Source organism: Cupressus sempervirens, chromosome 3 (genome assembly GCF_028749045.1).
Source record: "Cupressus sempervirens isolate cs-2001-9-10 chromosome 3, ASM2874904v1, whole genome shotgun sequence".
Classification (NCBI taxonomy): domain Eukaryota; kingdom Viridiplantae; phylum Streptophyta; class Pinopsida; order Cupressales; family Cupressaceae; genus Cupressus; species Cupressus sempervirens.
In genome coordinates this window covers 896,846,934-896,868,548 of record NC_143120.1, presented here as the reverse complement: position 1 = coordinate 896,868,548, position 21,615 = coordinate 896,846,934, and the positions used below count along the sequence as shown (strand labels likewise).

General features: G+C 36.3%; 1 protein-coding gene across 2 annotated transcripts in view; it reads left to right on the top strand.

The window, feature by feature from the left end:
- LOC149569688 (UDP-Glycosyltransferase superfamily protein) overlaps nucleotides 1–20,398 on the top strand; it is a 207,298-nt gene extending 186,900 nt beyond the window's left edge. The window contains exons 14-15 of one of the 2 annotated variants that reach the window (XM_089822412.1): nucleotides 19,665–19,883; nucleotides 20,061–20,398. In XM_089822412.1, the coding sequence (XP_089678538.1) occupies nucleotides 19,665–19,883; nucleotides 20,061–20,135 (294 nt within the window). In that variant the 3' untranslated portion in view covers nucleotides 20,136–20,398. Of the gene's footprint in view, nucleotides 1–19,649; nucleotides 19,884–20,060 lie in introns of both variants that reach the window. The other variant, XM_089822411.1, reaches the window with a different exon arrangement.
- The last annotated feature ends 1,217 nt before the right edge of the window (nucleotides 20,399–21,615 follow it).

Here is a 21,615-nt window from a genome sequence, read left to right as displayed (position 1 = left end):
AATTATAAAACAAGTAGATATAATTAAAGTTTTACTTTTACTTTTAATTTTAACTTTAAAGAAAACAACGAAAAAAGAATCAATTACCTGGCTGCAATAAATGGAATGTTGCAAAAGTACCAAAATTTGCATATCTCCTTTCTGGCAGCATCATGAATCTCCTTGTTCAAACCCATGGCCTCAAGCATGGGTTGGGAACCAGGAGTAGTGCGGGGCACAAAGTAACTATCCATTCTGTTTTTTCGCACTCTAGGCTGCAATAGGTTGGTGTGGGACTCTGTCTCAGTATGTGACCGACTAGCACTAGCACGAGCAGAAGAACTAGGATAAAAAGAAGGCCTAGAAGAACTCTCTCCAACACAACCTACAGATGCAGAAGCTGATGCAGATGCAGATGTGGATGCGGCTGCGGATGCGGATGCGGGAACATGGGAGCCAATACCCCTTAACCCTTCAAGTTGCATTTTCCTATTGGCTTTGTCTTTTTCAATTTTTTTTAATGCCATTAAGCAAGTGCATTTTGCCTCAAGAGTTTGGTGAGTGCAAATTGTAACATAGTGTCCAGGTATAGCAGCAATGTGGTATTTCAATCTATAAATACCTCCAGAAGTTATTTTTTCTTTACAAAAAATACATTTTGTTTGATATTTGGTTCTTCCAGGAAACTCTTCGTTATATTTCCAACATTCATCTTTTCTACCCATTGCGAATTTGCGAAAAATGAAAGCAAAGGCTGTTGCAATAAAAATTTATATGTAAAATATCAAAGTTTGAAGCTAATAAAAGCTACAAAACAACAAACCTTAGTTTGCAACTTAGTAAAAATAAAGAACATTCAAGATCTAAACTAAAAATCTTGAAAACTATAAAAATTTAACAAAAAATGCATAATACACTAACATGCAAAAGAAAAAGAGCACTTACCTCTTGCAAATGAGTTGAGGAGTGTTGAGATTGGCTCCTTAATGCTCCCAATGCAATTGATGGCCTCCCCAAATGGATTGCTGATCTCTTTTGTGCTCTTTCTTCTTGCCGGTTAGAAACCCATGGCTTTTCTTTTCTCTTCTTCTTCTCTCTCACTTTTCCTCTCTTCTACTCATGTTAAACAAATAGAAGGCCCTTTAGGGTTATAACAAAGAGAATAGGTCAAAAACAAAGTAAAAAAAATAAGCAATTTTTTAAAATTTTACAAGTCTATACTTTATTGGCCGCGAGCGATTCATGTTGATTTTTTCAGGCAATTCATGGGATTTTTTGGATGAATCGCCGATTCAGGCGATTCACCTGATGAAATCGGCGATGGCGATTTTCGACTCCAAAAAAATCGCCATCGCTGAATCTAATTGCTGAATCGCCGATTCAGGCGATTTTTGGGCGATTCTCGTTACTCTGGTTATATGTAACTGTTGTTTCATATGAAATTGGTTATTATCAATTATTATGTATAACCGTTTATTGATGATGGTAGTTAACCGTTACTTGTCATATGTTGATGATGGTAGTTAGCAGTTGCTTTCTTGTTAAATGATGGTCATTAACTAATTTCTTTACTACTATCTATGTTATATGTTGATATGGATTTATCATGGGAACTTGTTATTCATGTTGAAAATGTTGTACGGATGGTTGTAGGAGTAGACGAAGGGGGAAGCATTGCTTAATGGGATCTACGGAATGGGGCACTACCTTAGTCCATTTATCCGATCGACGAGTATGACCTCTAACTATTTTGGTAAGGACCTAGCGACTGCATAACAGGGTACATACATTGGACACACATGAGCTATTGGACAATCAATAAAACATTAAGCATTTAAACATAATCAAAATACGTACCTTTAAATGGTTTATGTTGGCATTCCAATCATTTCATTATATATATATGTGTGTGTGTGTGTGTGTGTGTGTGTGTGCACATAAGTATAAAAAGCATGGTGCCACCATAGTATTAAATCATTCAAGCTCATCTCTATTAACATACGTGTACATATACATACATACATACATACATACATACATATATATATGCATATACATTGAGAGGATATGAAGATAAAATAATCTCTCAATTATGCACATATATAGATATGCATATCCTAATAGGTATAACCTTAGACACAATAATAATATGATGACGCCATTCGAAAATAACATATAAATGTGCAAATACATATATGTATGTATGTATAAAAATATAAATTATTTCTTTTAATAAGGAGACCTTCAAATTCTTTTTCTCATAATTATAAGTCTCTATAAGAGACAAGGAGTACACTTGGCATCTTCTTTTTTAAATCGGTGAACCAAGAAGCCGATTATCTTTTTTTGTAACTGCTACCAAGAGCCGTGACTTCTATTTTGAGCCTTCTATATTATTCCTATTTGATTTATGCTCGAGGGTATGTCTAAGAGAAAGCACCAATACTATAATTCTATTTCCGTTCCCTCTTCTTTTTTCTTTCCTTATTTCTTGCTGCTGATATTGGAGAGAATCTGAGCTACTGTTCCTGATATTAAATGGTCTTCAAAATCTGAAATCCGCATTTGAAAATCAGACTTCCGAGAGCCGGTCATTCAGAGTTAATCAAAGATCCATTCTTTCATTGATCAGGTTATGTGATTAGTTTTCCTAATCTTTATTTTGGTATATGTATTGCATTCGAAAGTATAGATACAAAAGTAGTTTCAAGGATTTTCAAATAACAATGCTTGGCTGTGATGTAAACTAACTCTATCAAGTAGCTCATTTGATCAAGCACACCAAGTTATCTCACCATGTTAAGTTTGAACCAAATACATATGTCATGCTATGATTTCCTCTTCGAAACAACTTGTCTTTCAAATTCAAATTATAATCCTCTGAAGTTTTCTTAAGAGAAGTCCTTGAGTCTTAAGGACTGTTTTGTGCTAGTACTGAAATATTATTTCCATCAGCTGAGTTTCAGCAAATGAATTGATATCCTCTATGAATAGACACCTAGGACTCACTCGGTTGGTTAACCCAGAAAGAGGGTAAAGAGGTGGAAATAAAGTTCTGCAAGAACAAGAAATAGGAATCAGAATTGATATGATAATTTTATTACTTTTAAAGAGTTATTCAATAGCTCATGCATGTCCATTTAATTACCCTTTTGTCAAGTCGAGCGGTGGTGATCGGGTATTAGAAACCCATCCAAAACTTTGGCCAAGGTCATTAAAGGCATGCTTGCCTTCTATAGATCACATGATGTCAGTGGCACTAGTTAATCAGACATCTCCATCTATTATTGAGCGGACATTCTGAACACCGGTAATGCTCAGATGGTTGGACTAATACTGCCCCAAGCCTAGCCCCGGGATAGGGAGGGCCTTTTTTATTAAAAGATTGTGTGGGGATTGATATGGTCTGCGGTTGGGAGGTTAAGCCTAAGCTAATGCTTCTCCTTTTATCCGGAAGTCAAGGCTACTTTCCAGTTAGATTTTGTATGTTCTTCTACCATCCTTTACTTTTTCTTGTGAATATCGAATATCATAGAATTAATGTTAATGATTTAAGTTCCTTTTGTAATTATGATGGAAATCAGTTATTTCAGTTGGTTGTTATTTCAGTTGAATGTTAATTCAGTTAGTTTCACATGAAATGGAATTAAAGATGTTCACTTCGGTAAATTAGTTGAAGTATTGTTTTCATATCTGTTCTTAATTTAGAATATAGCTCTATCTTTTTTGTTTAGACAATTCGTTTGTTACATGCCATATTTTTACAATGAAATTATGAAAGTGTTTGAATCTTGGTAATTTGCTATGAATTCATTGTACTAAATCAATTGTATGATATACATATTTGAATTCTCTCTCTCTATATAAAATTTCCCCCATTTTTCAATAGTTGTCTCCTGAAATTTGGCTTGAACCATATCTGTACAAGAAACATGTCCCTGTCCCCCAAAACATTGTCATCCATGGAACTCTATGGAGTAGAAGAATGACCACAATTGCACAAAAAAAAAAACAATCCATGTATCCAATCTCTACGCACTGAATTGTGCATCTGAAACAAAACATGTACATGAGAATCAAAGGTGAAACACAAGTAATCCAGATCATTTACCCACTACAATACCCCTCCCCCCAATGAACCCAACTAGGAACCGTGATGCACACGAAGGATCTCGCAACACATTGGAGAATGTCCAACAAAAAATACCTAGATCCCATATGCAAAAGAGAAGCCTGCCAACAACCACCTCAAACTTCTATTGCACTATTTTGATCACAATGTCACCATGCTTTAGATGGTGGAGCATCCCAATGGGACCCATCCAACTTGCATGTTACTCCTTTCATCACTTGGATCCCAATAAAGATAAGTCTCACATTCATCCGTCGCAAGGAGGTAGGGGTGTGGGAAAACATTTGATAGATCAAATCTCCCTTTACACATTACCAATTCCCCATGGGTGTGAAATCCAACTATACTACAAAGGTAAGAACTCCCAAGGGTGTTTGTATCACAACCACGATGTCCACCCTTTGTTGAACTGCCACATATACATTGACTTTGCATGTAGTCTCCCACCAACTTGGAGCTACTAGCTTCACCAACTAATGATGATGTATACCTATCCCATAAATGATGCTATGATCCTAGAGCCCATCCACATTAAAATAAAAATAGTGAACACTCCTCATTATGTAATTACAATAAAAGGCTTCATTCTCTATCAAAGTCTCATCACTAACAACACGAGCATCAGAGGAAGGCTCCAATCTCTAACCCTAGATAGTTGATTGGGCAGGGTCTTTGGTAACCCTCTACAAACCCAACCACAATATCTTTGTGAGTAAGCATTGTAGTCAAAGTTTCTACAATCACTCCCTCTAAACAACGAAAACCGTGAGACCTCGCATGAGAGTAGCCTCGGTAACTCTAAAGGAAACCTCCTAAAACTTTGGACTATTAAGCAGGCACTTAGTAAATGTGTTTGTGTAGTAGAAATTAATTGTGGTAGAATCAACCCGTTTTCCTACAATTCACAGTTGATCCCTTTGATATTGTGGCACAAGCAACTGTCTTCCACCATCTGCTAGATTAGATGGTGTAACAGATTTGCTTCTAAGATAGGGAAACAAATCAACATGAGAGTCATACTCCCAACCAAATGACATTGTACCATCCCTCTATGAAGATGGAGTAATATTGTCTACCAACACAACTATCTGGAGAATTCACTATTGTCACAGAAGGGCTCTCAATAACTTGTCTTACATCATTTGACAACCGTTGGCTACTAGAGAACCTAATACAACAAGATGCTCTCTGGAATTCTCAACCAAAGTACTCATCTCATCTAAAACTATTGCACCCGACTCTATGATGGATGTAGCCACATCCTCACTGCAACCCTTGGATATCAATACATTACCAACTACCATTGTAGGAATTTGAACAAATTTGTAGCTAGTGAAAATTGTACTCGACTCAACTTTATGGTAACTTCATCTAACTGTGACTGCGACTCCTGAAGAGCTAGTTGGGTGCTCTCCCATTTCCCTATAGTAACTTCAAGCTCATGAGTGAGTTCATTTGTGTCCTCTTCCTTTCCCATGAATGCATCGTAACAAGTGCACCCCCACTTGAGAAGGTAGTCTCTATTAGATGCAATCTGTAAGTAATTATGTTTCATTATCCTGACAACTTCTTGTAGTAAATGGATCTCTACAAAGGAAAGATTACTATTGTCGTGCCCATTTAACACGAGTACCTCAACTACATATGCCTAACATTTGATAGACAACATTGTAGTGCTCATTTGCTATAGCAATTCAACTATCACTCACCTTTATTTGCCCGATCAAATGATGTCTCCAAAGACCCTGACACCCATATAAGCTCTTTAACACACAGTCCACACTATGATATGAAATTGTATCAGCATCGCTCACCTCATGACAAATAACATCATGTGTGCTATCATCTATGCATACATCAACAACCAAGGTACTGGTGCTAAGCACCTCAACAAGTGGCTCATCTGATAGGGGAGAAGTTGTTGCTACAGTAGTCTCCTTGCACACTCCCACTTCCCAGGTATTTGGAAGTCCTTGCTAGTCAGGATCTTGGGACCTATAACCAACCAAAAAATTCTTTCAAATCAGACTTGTTGAAGCATGAATTATAATCATAAATAACATCATGAGTACCCAAATCACAAGTACCAACATCATCCGCCTATAAAACCTGTGCTATCTCATGCAGATGCAAACATAACTCACCCCTATCACGAAAATCAAAATTATTAATGCTTGTACTTTCCATGCAATCCTCAAAAATGACACTCCCATCTTGTGAGTCAAGTAGACACCCACTACATTTTTCACATTGGCCTGTCATCAGTCATCAACATCATCATTATGCTCAAACAAGGGACTGCTGTCATAAAAATCAGAACTGCAGTTTTCCACTTCTTCCTTAATGGAAGTCTAATTTTTAATATTCATGGGATCAACTATACGTAGGTCACTAGCTACCAAAAATTCATTGTAAAGATTTCTAGATGTCCCACTTGTAGAGACCTCTTGTTTCTCTTCTGTTTTGTTTTGTGATGTAGATCCCTTAAACATGGATGTCATGTACTATGGCAAACGTTTTATGGTTGTTGGGTTCTAAAAAATTCATCCATCCTTTTTTATTTTGCTTAATCTTCTCGAAGTTTTTCATTATGGCATTTTACTGCTTCCTAGAAATAATCATGCTATTCTATTGGTTTCCATGTCTAATTGATTCCCTGGATTTTTCCATAATTGAAACAACTGCAAGAGTGTTGGTCACTGAAAAATTAACATGTGTGCTCTATGATTACCCCCAAAACATGATGGTAGGAAACCACTTTGATATCACTATAAGAATGCCTTCTGGTTCTAACTATAGCAAACACCAAATTGCCTTACTTTTCAGATGTTTTACATTTTATCAAACACTTCGCATGCAAGCTCTATTTTGTTGTATTTTATCTTCAGATTATTTTTGCTTGCTTGGAATTCTTTCAAATGAAGTTTAAATGCTTTCAAATGATTACTAAGATATCTAGGCAAAGAACTAAATTTCAAATGCAATCCTTTTTGTGTTTTTGAATGCATACGTATGATTTCTATGTAAAATATGCACCTACAGCCGATGTGCATTTTCACAAACACTTGGCATGTATATTAGTAATTTATTATATGCTGAAAATGAATAGCTACAAGAAAGGCATTTCAATGAAAATTTCCATACAATCAACTGCTGCAACTCTTCACAAGAAAAGCTTATTCCTTATTTCCCAAAGAAACATTTACAATACCAAATTTATATGCATGAACAAATTTTTCAATTTAAACAATGAACCTGTAAATCTGAATTTAAACAATTGTTGAACTCTCTTCAAAATAAGTTGCAGCCCTCTAATTAAAAACACTGCTTCTAAAAGGACTGTTACTGCTTCTTTTGGCAACTTGAAACCTCATACACAGCCCTTCACTACATGCTGCAATCTACAATCAATTTAATTTTCTGCCCTCGGAGATGTTGCTGAAATGAAATGGGGCTGCTAGTTATTTATCTCTGCAAACAATGATAAAAATCTTGGCCTGTGGATGAAGCCAAAGCCCTTGCACAATGTGTTGGGTGTTTCACCAATTCAAAGTGTATGAATATCTGAAAGAATTCTCAGTTCTTAAGATTCAAAACCCTTGGGGTCCATTTGTTTGTGGGAATTGAACTGGAATAGGAATCAACAAATTCCTAAATATTTTAATTCTCAGTTTGGGTGCGCCAATTCAGAATGGGAATTGGAATTTGTATTTCTATTTTGGCCCCAAAATGAGAATTTGCAATTCTACCAAAATAGATGTTATAGGAATTGCAATTCCAATTCACATTTTGCTTTTGACTATTTGATTAAAATTTGAGATCTGCTTAAAGGATTTTGTGGACTAACCTATGCGATTAAAATAGGCTCTGTGATCAGGGAAGACTTGCCATTCCATGTGTTGCTGATTTGTATGCCACAGGAGTGAAATCTGTGTATTGTCAACTTTATGAGCAGACCAGCAATGTCAATCATGGTGAAGGCATTGGAGGGGATGACAGAGTTGGACAGTTTCCCTTGTTCTTCCTCCCCTGCTAAGCAACAGTCATTTCTTCGCTCATATGAATCTCCAAATTTGGAATTCTTGTACACTGGAGATTCCTCTAAATTATTGGGAAGATAGATTATTTTCTATTCAACTCTGATGCTTCCTTTTGGACTCTTCTGGTTTCTTGAGCGGCAGACCTCAATTTTTTTAATTGATTCAAGTGTTTAAATATTTACTAAAATGAAGGGATGTAGAAAAGCAAGACACCAAGATGAGTAACCAAAATTTATTACAAATAAGGAGATACAAACCAGAAAAGATGCAAGATGAGTAAAATGAAACAAAGTGGGAGATTCAGATAAAAAATCTGCAAGAGTTTAACAGTGCATGCTTAATATGACATTCTTTTTAAGAGAAAAATACTAATTTGATTTGAAATGCTTTTTATTTTCTGTGGAGAAATTTTTCTGTTCATTCTCTAAAATACTCATTTTTCACTTAGATTACCTTCACCAATGGCTAGAAAAGCGAAAAAATTGTGCACTGTATAAAGCCAGCGTGCCATAACCAAATCGCCCACCATCTGTCCAACTGTTCAGGTGATTTCTAATTTAAATTTCACTTCTAATTCAAATTTTGTAGAACCAAACAGTGAAAAAACATTTTCCCCATCAAATTCTGGGCGAACCAAATGGATCGAGAATAATAAATTCCTATTCCCACAGCCAAACGGGCCCTTGGTTCCAAACTTCATCACCAAAATCTACAAAATATCAAATGCATCAAGAATGAACTAATTTTTGCATTGAATGCATATATAACCTTCAAGGCAAATTGGTTAGAAGCTTTAGGTTCACTCTCTACATAATTTAAAGGGGAAATGCACTTTTGTTGCAAAGTTTGAAGTATAATAATTTATTCCATCTCCCTCCATTTGGTACACAACAAAATTACTATACCTATGTTTCCCTTTAAATTGGCACTCTACATTATTCCTCTGTTAGTACCCAAGGTGGTCTCAATTTTTAAACTTTCAGTTTCAGAAGTTGAACCTCTTTGAACCACTTCGAACTGAAGTTCGAAGTAGTTCAAAGTAGTTCGACGGTTCAAAGTAGTTCGAAGTGGTTCAATTGTTCATTCCACAGGTTCAGTTCAACAAGTTCAAAATTTTGTCATTTAAGCTCAGGTTCCGCCAATTCAACAGTTTCGAGAAAGTGCAAAGGTATAAGTCAAGATGGAGATCAGTTCAGTGGTTTAAAAATGTAAAGTGGTTCAAAAATTTCAATATGCAGATGCGGAAACAAGTTTCAGGTTCAATGCCTTCAAGTTCAATGATCCAATGCAGAGTGATTGAAGAAGCAGACATATATCTCAGGATATCCGTCATAAATGGTTCAGAGTAGATTGTCTTACAGCATAGTGATTCTCTCTCAAATTCTCAGCTTGAAATAAGATTGAAGTGGTGTATTTTGCACAGTTCAAATCTGGAGCTCCAGCTTGTCAGGTTTTGAGATCCAGATTAATGAGAATAGCGGCTCAGTTTTAAAATCAAGCTTAGATCCAGAGTCTAAATGTAGACTCGAGCACAATCAATTTGTGAATTTTAGATGTGAAAGAAGATTAGTTAAAAGTCCACACACATATTGAACATGGAATCATGGTTAAAATTTGAGAAAAATCAAAAGCTATCATTTGTCTATGCATTAAAACAAATCAATCCAACTCAAGGAGACTGATCTGCTTGATTGAGGTGATGCTCATGTATATCATACTAAATCTTGGCTCGAGGGACATATTCTCTAAAACCTTCATCTTCTCTTGAAGCCTTTTAATCAATCTCGGCTTCAAATTAGAGGGATCAAACGTTGCTTTTGATAGCATGAATGCTTGTGATGTTGAAGCTATTAATGTGGACCACGATTGGTCAAGAAATTCTGATTGGTGTTTATGAAAATACAAGCTCTAGAACTTAACAGACTACAGGATGACATACAATAACTGCTTATTACATGTGTGAAAGTTGTCGCCAGTAGTAATGTTGTGAAGATAGAAAAGTTGATTTCACATTTGAGATAAAGAGTATCAATAAAGGGTGACCCGATGCAAAGTTTGGCTCCGAAGTATCAAAATGAATAACTGCAACATCGAACACATCTTCATATGGTAGGGAGAAATGTATATGGAAAGTGTTGCATCGAGCCTTTGCTCTATGAAGATTCTGCAAGCACAGATTCCCTTCATAATGATTGGTGTCTACGGCTTGTGGCCAGTAAGGAGACAAGACATAAACTATTCGACAAAGTGCAATGCCTTCCAGTAAAGATAAATGAAGAGCCATGTGATGTTTCATTATTTAAAGCCAATATATGGAGATGAAAGGTCGATACTTATCCAGCGAAATCAAGAACCTTAGATTGATTATAATCATGCACTCGGCTGCTACAACATATAGGTTCTTATCTGGGATTGGTAATTGTTACCCGAAGAAACTTTGTTAAATATTTGAACTATGGTTATGGCTTCATCGTTGTTCCAGGTGTATTCATAAGAGATATGCCTCTCCATCAGTTTGTGATAAAGCTGCAAAACCATTTGCATAATCTAGTATCAACCAACACAAGCATGTAGCCTTCGACAACATCAACAGTCCCAGGATATAAAACCTCGAGCCAGTTCAGAGCTTCATCGTGCATTTGATCTTATGTATCTAGATGGTAGCATTGGCTGGGAGCCTCTGTTGTCAATGGTGCATAACAGGGGTTGGCACGTATAAGTACCAAAGGTTGTTGAAAATATAACACAAAATAGTCATAGCCGTGGAAGACAGAACTTTATAAAATCAGGATGGGGTGATGAAAAGGTTTTGGAGGAAAATGTTGTGAACACAAACTATGATGAAAACGTTTATCATGCATGGTTGTACATGTTTCACTGCTCCTCTCAGCCCTGGCTCCTTGTGTCAGAACTGAAACTACGTGCACCCTTGATAGAATGCCTGCAGGGCAGTTGTGTAGGTGAAGAGAGCATATCACCCCTTAACTTGATTGTGGCAATTTGAGTGTATATCCATGACACGGGCTGAGCAGTATATGACTTCAAACATATATTGAACCCAGAATGCCCAATGATACATAGTGATAGGTGTCATGGATAAAAAATTAGAGAGAAGCAAATGATATTATAATGTTTTATAAACATTATATCATCATTAGTGGGGAATGATATTTAAATATCTTATAAAGATAGAAAAAGCCGATGACAATCTAGCAACGGAAGGAGGCAATTTCAAGAATTAGTTTTAGTAACTAAAAATGATTTGATCTTACGAGGATAAAAGTTGAGGAGTCATCAGAATGGTGGGGGTAAAATATAAACTTTAAATAAAGTTTATCATCGAAAACCAAGGAGGAAGGAAATTGAAAAGTCTCCACGGAGATGATTTTATAATAATAAAGATTTCCAAGAAACAGTTACCAAAAGGGGAATCAAAACTGATAGAGAAAAGATAAATAGGCAACAACAAGTGAGTGAAAGGGGTTCCATTTTTTCTTTCCAAAGGACTGCAGACTTTGTGCTATAGCAGGGAGGAGAGGTTTCCCCATTTTATTTCATTTTCTTGTGAAGTTGCGGAGGGCAAAGCAAGTTTTCATTTTCCTGTTCTAAACTGTGTGTTAGCAATAGGAGAATTTTGATTTGTTACAACTTTCTTTAATGGTGATTGTAATAGCAAGTGCATTTTTATGCTTTCAGAGGAGGGCGACTTGAGAGTTAATTGTTTGTCAAAACTTTGAGTTTGAGCAATCTACTTTCCACTAAGTGTGATCTTTGTGTCGCTTTGGTTTTCTCTGAAATATGCTACTATATCTTCGTATTTTCATTTCTGCACTTTCTCAAGAAGAGGGAAAATGTGTTTCTTGATTCCGTCTTTTGTAGCATGTTAGGGTGAATGGACTGTGTCATTTACCATTTAATTTCTTGCAGTAGTATAGGTTTTCGCATCTACGCTGTATTTACGGGTAGATGTTCGATATCCTTTTATGCTTTCTGGTAAAAGCATTCACATTTAATTCATTGAATATTCCATACGGGAGCTGTACTCGATGAAAATTCAGAGGAAGGTTATCAATCCATGATAACCTATCCAACTGTTGGTGTCAATTTGTCCTTTCACTTGGGCATTCAGGGTCGGATTTGCACGCATTTCCTACAAGGACAATCTGTTCACTAACAGATTTTTGGCGACTCTGCTGGGGACTTTTGAAGTGAAGATTTAAGTGTGTAACATTTGCTTCCTCAGTTTTATAATTATCTCCGTGTGCAGGAGATTGGCGACTCTATGCGAAGATCATGCCGGACATGGAAGTCATGAGAAAACAAAGGCCAGATCCTTCTCTCTTAGAGCTTTGTCAAATTGATGATAAAGTCTTACATGATTTTATGGACAGTTTCAGAAAAAGTATTTCCAAAGGTATCCAGAAAACTCTGAGTTTTGAAGATGATGCAAGTTCTTCGCTGCTATGGAAAGGCCTTTGCGGAAGATTTCATAAGCTGAAACACTTGCAAAACCTCGAAGAAGTGGCTCGGTTAAAGGAGCATTTGAAAGAAAATGATGATGGACCTCCCGTTATTTCAGTCTCACCCATGTATCTCAATCTCCTTGTCATGAGTGATCAAGAAGTACAGCCAGAGTTACTCCAGCCTCATGTTGATCCAGTTTCAACAGATGAAAATATATGTGGAACAAGGGTAAGCAATAATGATAAAATCTTACCTCAAGATTTTTCTTCATCCCATGTAGAAAGTTTTCCGGTAAAAGAACACGGTGATCGTTCTTTGCTTCATGATTCTGTTGGAATGTTGTCTAGTGATGCTTTACCTGTAAATGAATCTTTTAATGTCATGAGAAATCGTGAAAACATTGGCTCTTTGAATGAGAATGCTGGAAGAGATCATGTCCTCGAAACTTTTCCTTCTGAAGATTTTGCAGCAGCAAGCCCTGTAGATGATGCTGATTTTAATGGAGGTATATTCAAATCTTTTTCTCCACATCTTGAGAGTTTCAATTTTAACTATGTTGATAGTCTCCCTATTTCAGAAGTTCCTATTGATGAGGAACTAGACAACTTGCCTCCAGATTTTCAATCTTTCACCTTTGATATTGATCATCTTTCTTTGAAAAGTCTTCTTGATGAAAGAATCCAAAATAACATACAATCTGAAAATGAACTTCCTATCATTATAAAGAATGAAGATGATTCCTTGTGCTTGCAAACCAGTGACGAGTCCTTGCAAAGATTTTTTCCATTTGATGATGAAATATGTAACTATGACAAGGTGAAAGTGCATGAAGAGAAGTTTCTTTTCCATGATAAAGATACTGAAATTAATAATTAGTTTGAAAACTGCCCAGCTGAAGCATGGAAAGGAATGTCACTTGATCAGCAAGAAGAAACCATTGTCAAATTCTTGTTATATCTTCAGCCGAAAGATTTCTCTCAGAATAGTCCTTTTGATGGTGACTCATTCTTTCATAGAGACAAGAAAAAGATACCTCTAGATGAAGACACCTTTGCTGAATTTCTTGTTGAGATACAAAAATATGAAGCTGACCTTCAATCTAGCAGTGATTTGGCATATGCGTTAAAGAATGCAATTCTTGATGAAGAAGAGGAGGTCATAAACACATTTTTGTCATCACTCAATCCGGGGTACTTCAATAATATCTCAGGTACCTGTTTTTATCAGTTTCAGAATGAAACATTTCTTGATATCTTTCCTCTTCATCCATCTATGCATAGTGTTACTGATTGGGATTGTGGAAGAAATGCTGAAAAGTTTGATGACATTTTGGGAAGAGAAAAGAATAGAATTCATGGCCTGTTTGATGATAGCTGGTTCCTTGAAAGAAATAGAGAAAACATATATCCAAGGATTGATCCTAAGTTGAAGGAGGCATCATTATGGCTGCGAGATGATCATGACCATACACTGGAGTTCAATCTGCATGACAATGTTCTTGAGGATTGCATATCATCTTTTGGTGAGGATTTTTCATATCATGTTTTTCAGGTTGAGGTGGAATCAAATTTTGCTAGCATGAAGGATCCATTTTTAGGTGAAGGAGAATACTATGATGAATTGTGGCTGTTCGGAAAAGAAGGTTGGATCAGCATATGCATGCACGCAGTTAGTTTGAAGTTTGGCATTGAAAGAGTCGTCAGCACACTATGGTTTGGAGCTGTTCCAATGAGACATGACTTGCTGCTCCGGAAAGGATGCTACTTCTCCCAGCCGGTAAATGGATTTGCATGATCCCTTTCCTTTCTTCTGGTTCTCATGGTAGGTTCTCTTCCTACCTTTTTATATATTTTGTAAATAAGTTTTGTGGTGCATAGTGTAGTTGGAATAATGTGCAAGCTTCAGGCTTGCTGGTAGTTTTGGTTTGTGGTTGGTTTGAGTTTGCTGGTTTTGCCCTGCTCCCCTCCGCCCTCTCTGCAAGCAGCTCCTGGTCTTCTCTTGCTGACTCTATTTGCCCAATGGATAAGGCACTGTTCTTTCCCAGAGATTGTTGGAGTTCTCTGATTTCGCATCAAAATCAGTCCCGCAGTTAGAGCCCCTGTTAGTACTCAAGGTGGTCTCAGTTTTTAAACTTTCAATTTCAGAGGTTGAACCTCTTTGAACAACTTCGAACTGAAGTTCGAAGTAGTTCAAAGTAGTTCGACGGTTCAAAGTAGTTCGAAGTGGTTCAATTGTTCATTCCACAGGTTCAGTTCAACAAGTTCAAAATTTTGTCATTTAAGCTCAAGTTCCGCCAATTCAACAGTTTCGAGAAAGTGCAAAGGTATAGGTCAAGATGGAGATCAGTTCAGTGGTTTAAAAATGTAAAGTGGTTCAAAAATTTCAATATGCAGATGCGGAAACAAGTTTCAGGTTCAATGCCTTCAAGTTCAATGATCCTGTGCAGAGTGATTGAAGAAGCAGACATATATCTCAGGATATCCGTCATAAATGGTTCAGAGTAGATTGTCTTACAGCATAGTGATTCTCTCTCAAATTCTCAGCTTGAAATAAGATTGAAGTGGTGTATTTTGCACAGTTCAAATCTGGAGCTCCAGCTTGTCAGGTTTTGAGATCTAGATTAATGAGAATAGCGGCTCAGTTTTAGAATCAAGCTTAGATCCAGAGTCTAAATGTAGACTCGAGCACAGTCAATTTGTGAATTTTAGATGTGAAAGAAGATTAGTTAAAAGTCCACACACATATTGAACATGGAATCATGGTTAAGATTTGAGACAAATCAAAAGCTATCATTTGTCTATGCATTAAAACAAATCAATCCAACTCGAGGAGACTGATCTGCTTGATTGAGGTGATGCTCATGTATATCATACTAAATCTTGGTTCGAGGGACATATTCTCTAAAACCTTCATCTTCTCTTGAAGCCTTTTAATCAATCTCGGCTTCAGATTAGAGGGATCATACGTTGTTTTTGATAGCATGAATGCTTGTGATATTGAAGCTATTAATGTGAACCACGATTGGTCAGGAAATTCTGATTGGTGTTTATGAAAATACAAGCTCTAGAACTTAACAGACTACAGGATGACATACAATAACTGCTTATTACATGTGTGAAAGTTGTCGCCAATAGTAATGTTGTGAAGATAGAAAAGTTGATTTCACATTTGAGATAAAGAGTATCAATAAAGGGTGACCTGATGCAAAGTTTGGCTCCGAAGTATCAAAATGAATAACTGCAACATCGAACACATCTTCATATGGTAGGGAGAAATGTATATGGAAAGTGCTGCATCGGGCCTTTGCTCTATGAGGATTCTGCAAGCACAGATTCCCTTCGTAATGATTGGTGTCTACGGCTTGTGGCCAGTAAGGAGACAAGACATAAACTATTCGACAAAGTGCAATGCCTTCCAGTAAAGATAAATGAAGAGCCACGTGATGTTTCATTATTTAAAGCCAATATATGGAGATGAAAGGTCGATACTCATTTAGCAAAATCAAGAACCTTAGATTGATTATAATCATGCACTCGGCTGCTACAACATATAGGTTCTTATCTGGGATTGGTAATTGTTACCCGAAGAAACTTTGTTAAATATTTGAACTATGGTTATGGCTTCATCGTTGTTCCAGGTGTATTCATAAGAGATATGCCTCTCCATCAGTTTGTGATAAAGCTGCACAACCATTTGCATAATCTAGTATCAACCAACACAAGCATGTAGCCTTCGACAACATCAACAGTCCCAGGATATAAAACCCCGAGCCAGTTCAGAGCTTCATCGTGCATTTGATCTTATGTATCTAGATGGTAGCATTGGTTGGGAGCTTCTGTTGTCAATGGTGCATAACAAGGGTCGGCAACGTATAAGTACCAAAGGTTGTTGAAAATATAACACAAAATAGTCATAGCCGTGGAAGACAGAACTTTATAAAATCAGGATGGGGTGATGAAAAGGTTTTGGAGGAAAATGTTGTGAACACAAACTATGATGAAAACGTTTATCATGCATGGTTGTACATGTTTCACTGCTCCTCTCAGCCCATGGCTCCTTGTGTCAGAACTGAAACTACGTGCACCCTTGATAGAATGCCTGCAGGGCAGTTGTGTAGGTGAAGAGAGCATATCACCCCTTAACTTGATTGTGGCAATTCGAGTGTATATCCATGACACGGGCTAAGCAATATATGACTTCAAAGATATATTGAACCCAGAATGCCCAATGATACATAGTGACAGGTGTCATGGATAAAAAATTAGAGAGAAGCAAATGATATTATAATGTTTTATAAACATTATATCATCATTAGTGGGGAATGATATTTAAATATCTTATAAAGATAGAAAAAGCCGATGACAATCTAGTAGCGGAAGGAGGCAATTTCAAGAATTAGTTTTAGTAACTGAAAATGATTTGATCTTACGAGGATAAAAGTTGAGGAGTCATCAGAATGGTGGGGGTAAAATATAAACTTTAAATAAAGTTTATCATCGAAAAACCAAGGAGGAAGGAAATTGAAAAGTCTCCACGGAGATGATTTTATAATAATAAAGATTTCCAAGAAACAGTTACTAGAAGGGGAATCAAAACTGACAGAGAAAAGATAAATAGGCAATAACAAGTGAGTGAAAGGGGTTCCATTTTTTTTTTCCAAAGGACTGCAGACTTTGTGCTACAGCAAGGAGGAGAGGTTTCCCCATTTTATTTCATTTTCTTGTGAAGTTGCGGAGGGCAAAGCAAGTTTTCATTTTCCTGTTCTAAACTGTGTGTTAGCAATAGGAGAATTTTGATTTGTTACAACTTTCTTTAATGGTGATTGTAATAGCAAGTGCATTTTTATGCTTTCAGAGGAGGGAGACTTGAGAGTTAATTGTTTGTCAAAACTTTGAGTTTGAGCAATCTACTTTCCACTAAGTGTGATCTTTGTGTCGCTTTGGTTTTCTCTGAAATATGCTGTTATATCTTCGTATTTTCATTTCTGCACTTTCTCAAGAAGAGGGAAAATGTGTTTCTTGATTCCGTCTTTTGTAGCATGTTAGGGTGAATGGACTTTGTGTCATTTACCATTTAATTTCTTGCAGTAGTATAGGTTTTCGCATCTACGCTGTATTTACGGGTAGATGTTTGATATCCTTTTATGCTTTCTGGTAAAAGCATTCACATTTAATTCATTGAATATTCCATACGGGGAGCTGTACCTGATGAAAATTCAGAGGAAGGTTATCAATCCATGATAACCTATCCAACTGTTGGTGTCAATTTGTCCTTTCACTTGGGCATTCAGGGTCGGATTTGCACGCATTTCCTCGAAGGACAATCTGTTCGCTAACATCCTCATATGCACTTTATAATTTGATTTTATAATCTAAGTTACCAATTCGAGTTCAATTCGAAATTCGAGTTAGAAGAACCGGTTTGCCAGTACAGCAAAATTTTGGAAGGGGGTTTAGTTTCGTTTGAGTTTGTTCATACAAAAACATGTAAAAATTATATATATGTGTATGTGTGTGAAGCCTAGAAGCATGAGTTATAATTAGAATATTGCATAGTATCATAAAATCATATTATTTAAACAACAAAAACACCACAAGCTTTAAAACTTGTAATCATAGTGTCATGAATCATGATCATACCATCATATATTTCAAGTTCAACCTCAAAGATTCAAAACATTAAAATTAAATCATAACAGAAAGCTCAAGTATCATTGTTTCAAGTTCAACTAATGGATTAAAAATTGCAATGTTGTCAGATAAAATTGCATTTGTGGTTATGGGAAGTTGGTAGTAAGTTGAGCAGTTGGAAATGCTTGTAAATGCATAAATATGTAGTCCAAACTTGAAAGCACAGGTTGGAGAAGGAAGGAATAGCTAGTTAAGCCTCTTATCACTTGTTTTACACACATTGTAGTCTGATTTCTTGCTTTTGTAGAAACTATAACTTCATGTAATATTTTGCATGTGTTTGAGGATGTTAGAACAGTGAATTAATGTTCATTGCATTTGATTTCATTGGATTTAAAATAACCTACATGCACACCATAAATGAGAATTAGAAGCCAACATAAGCCTTTCACTTACACTTTTTAGGGTCAAGAATGTGAAAACTTTATAAAATTTGCAAAAAAAGTCACTTGTTGGCCGTCTGTCCCCAAGTTCTACCTCGGTTCGATTTGGGCTAGACCAATTTGCCTAGGTCCATCCATGATGGCACCAATTTTGAACTGGGATCCCCAAAATTGAACTCTGGCTGGACCAAACAGCAATTTATACTTGGACCAGTTACCAGTTTGTACCCAGGCTAGTCTAGGGGGTGCGCGAACGTAAGTAACTAAGTTTATAATCATTCAATGATCCCTTTTAATAATAAAGTCAAATAGCGTTAGTGATGTGCCCCTCTAATTAATTATTAATAAAGTATTACATTTTTCATTATTAAAATGTCATAACTCCAAAAATACTCATTAATCTGATGAACCATCTAAACCAGAGAATCAACCATTACATCCTCTATCCATATAACTCCCTTACTAAAAATAGAAAGGGCCCTTCACAATCAACCTTAAACTTACTATAAATAGTAAGTATACAACATTGAGCCCAAACAAAGTCCAATCTTAGACATACAGAATTATGGAGAAGATAAGAACCTCCACTAACCAAGCTTCTGCCTCAGAAGACCCTCTATCCACAATAATTGGTCTATAAGGGACATAATAATAGGCTAATCCCCCAAACTTTAAGATTCATATATATGCATTGAAATAATTGTATGAGCTTAGTTGTAGCCCATGCATCATCTAGAACTAATAAGATTTCTTTCAAGACCTTTCAGATTTGCATTCTTGTCATGCTGTTCAGTGTTAGTGATGTATTGCTGTAGACGCTAGATTATATTGCTCCTGAATTTCTTACTAATCTGAATATCATCTTATATGTTTGGTTAGCCTTGTTATCCGGATTTCCATTGTGTAAGTTAATTCTTTGAAGAAAACAGTACTGGATATAAGTCTGATAAAGTGTATTTAGCTGAAACTCTTTCAGATAATCTGCCCTTTCACAATGGATCAGTTCTATTGGGCGGAGAGGATGGGATGGTTAGGGGTTGCACCACCGCCCCTAAAGAAGAAACATCTTCTCCCAGATAACCATAAAGATAGTATAATGGAAGCTGCAAATGCCCTCCTGGATGCATTAAACATGGCTATGAGTGTTGGCATGAGAGCTCGTGCAGCTGATCTTGCAGTCAAAATTCATTCTGAGGTACTCTCACAAGTGAAACAAATCTTCCTTTGTATTGTTGTATTACACATAAAATTATAAAAAATGCTGCTATATTCTATGGAGATTGATTTCTGTGCAGTGGTAATGTTATAATTTATTTGTTAGATCGTCAAAGATCTATTGCATTTATGTTTGTTATGCTGGGGTGGATTACAGGATGGAATCAGAAATGCCATTGATATTCTTACAAAAGAAGTCTGTGTTTCAGTGGACCTCTGTTGTGAAGCTTGAGGCTGCTTCATATATGTCTCAAATGAGTCATTTTTCAAGGATGAATCGAAAGGTCTATTAAGTTATTTCATTAATGTCTCAAGCAAATGAATTTTTGAACCTGAACTAAAGACAGACCCTAAAGTTATAAACTTCCTCTTGTCATCTGTGTCATAAAATTACATGCATTGTTCTTTTGTAAGTTGTATTTACGTTTTCTCCAATAAGCATCATTTAATATTGCAATGCTGGAAACAATTCAAAGTGGGTACAAAATAAAAATATTTGCTCTAGCTACATTATTATGACATTTCATATAATTTGTCATTCTTTTAATGTAAAAACCAAAGCCTCTGTTCACAACAGACATCAATTTCATAAAGAAAGATTAATTAATTATCGATAAAAGGATATGTCTCTTCCCAATAAGATGCAACCATTCAATACCAAGGATGGTTAATAAGGATTAAAATCATCCCCAAAGGCACAAAATAGGAGAACAATATATCTTTGGATACTATTCATGGAAGGAATGAGAATGGAACAGGGGATTATAACATTTTGATGAATATATGTATGGAAAATTAAGATATATATATATATATATATAGTAATAATTAGGATTACTTTTATTGGAAAACACTTGATTGGAGATGAACTGTAGGGATCACACTGGGGGACCCCATCCCTATGATAGAGATGTACATTCATAGAGCATCAACACCTATATTTAGATTTGTCTCAATGACTCATTATGTAGTTGACCAAGATACCACCTTATCACACCGTTATGCTCTGTGGGTATGTCTCATTATCTCTCTAATATTTTGTGCATTCTCCTTGTCACTCTATTGTATTGAGTCCCTATTCCATCTTATCTCTCCAACAAACTATCATTGCCAAGAAAGTCGGAAACCATCATGCAACTTGAGTGTGAACGTACACGAGCAAATCGTCCAAGTCAGCCATCAATCTACAAGTCCAAGTTAATAGTTTGGATTTATTTGTGTGGGAACACCTTGAACCATACAAATCATTGAAACAAACACATGCAAAAGGTAGATTTGAACTTTGGGTGTCATATCCACACAACTTTACAATAGAAACATTATTACTACACTATGAAGTTAACCCCTAGAGTTGTATGTGTTTGTGCAAGTGTGTATGTATGTACACGTGTGTCTATACGTGTTTGCATGTGTCTATTTAAATTTACGGAGGTTTAGTCTTAAACCTTTCATTAATACCTTTGGAAGGATAGGTTAGTTTGTATAGGGAGGGGCGAGTAATTTTTTCTCAATCTAGGCGACTCCCAAGGGTGGTATTGATAGGAGTTCATGAATCCCTTGGTCCAAGCGGTGGTATTGACAAAAGTTCATGAAACCCTTGGGCCTAATTATAAAGAAGGTATCAAAGCTCTATAATAGTAATTCTCCATTGTTCAGTAGGCTCAAGAAAGAAGTTAAAATGAGATGTAAATATAGTAATTATGGTTCGTATT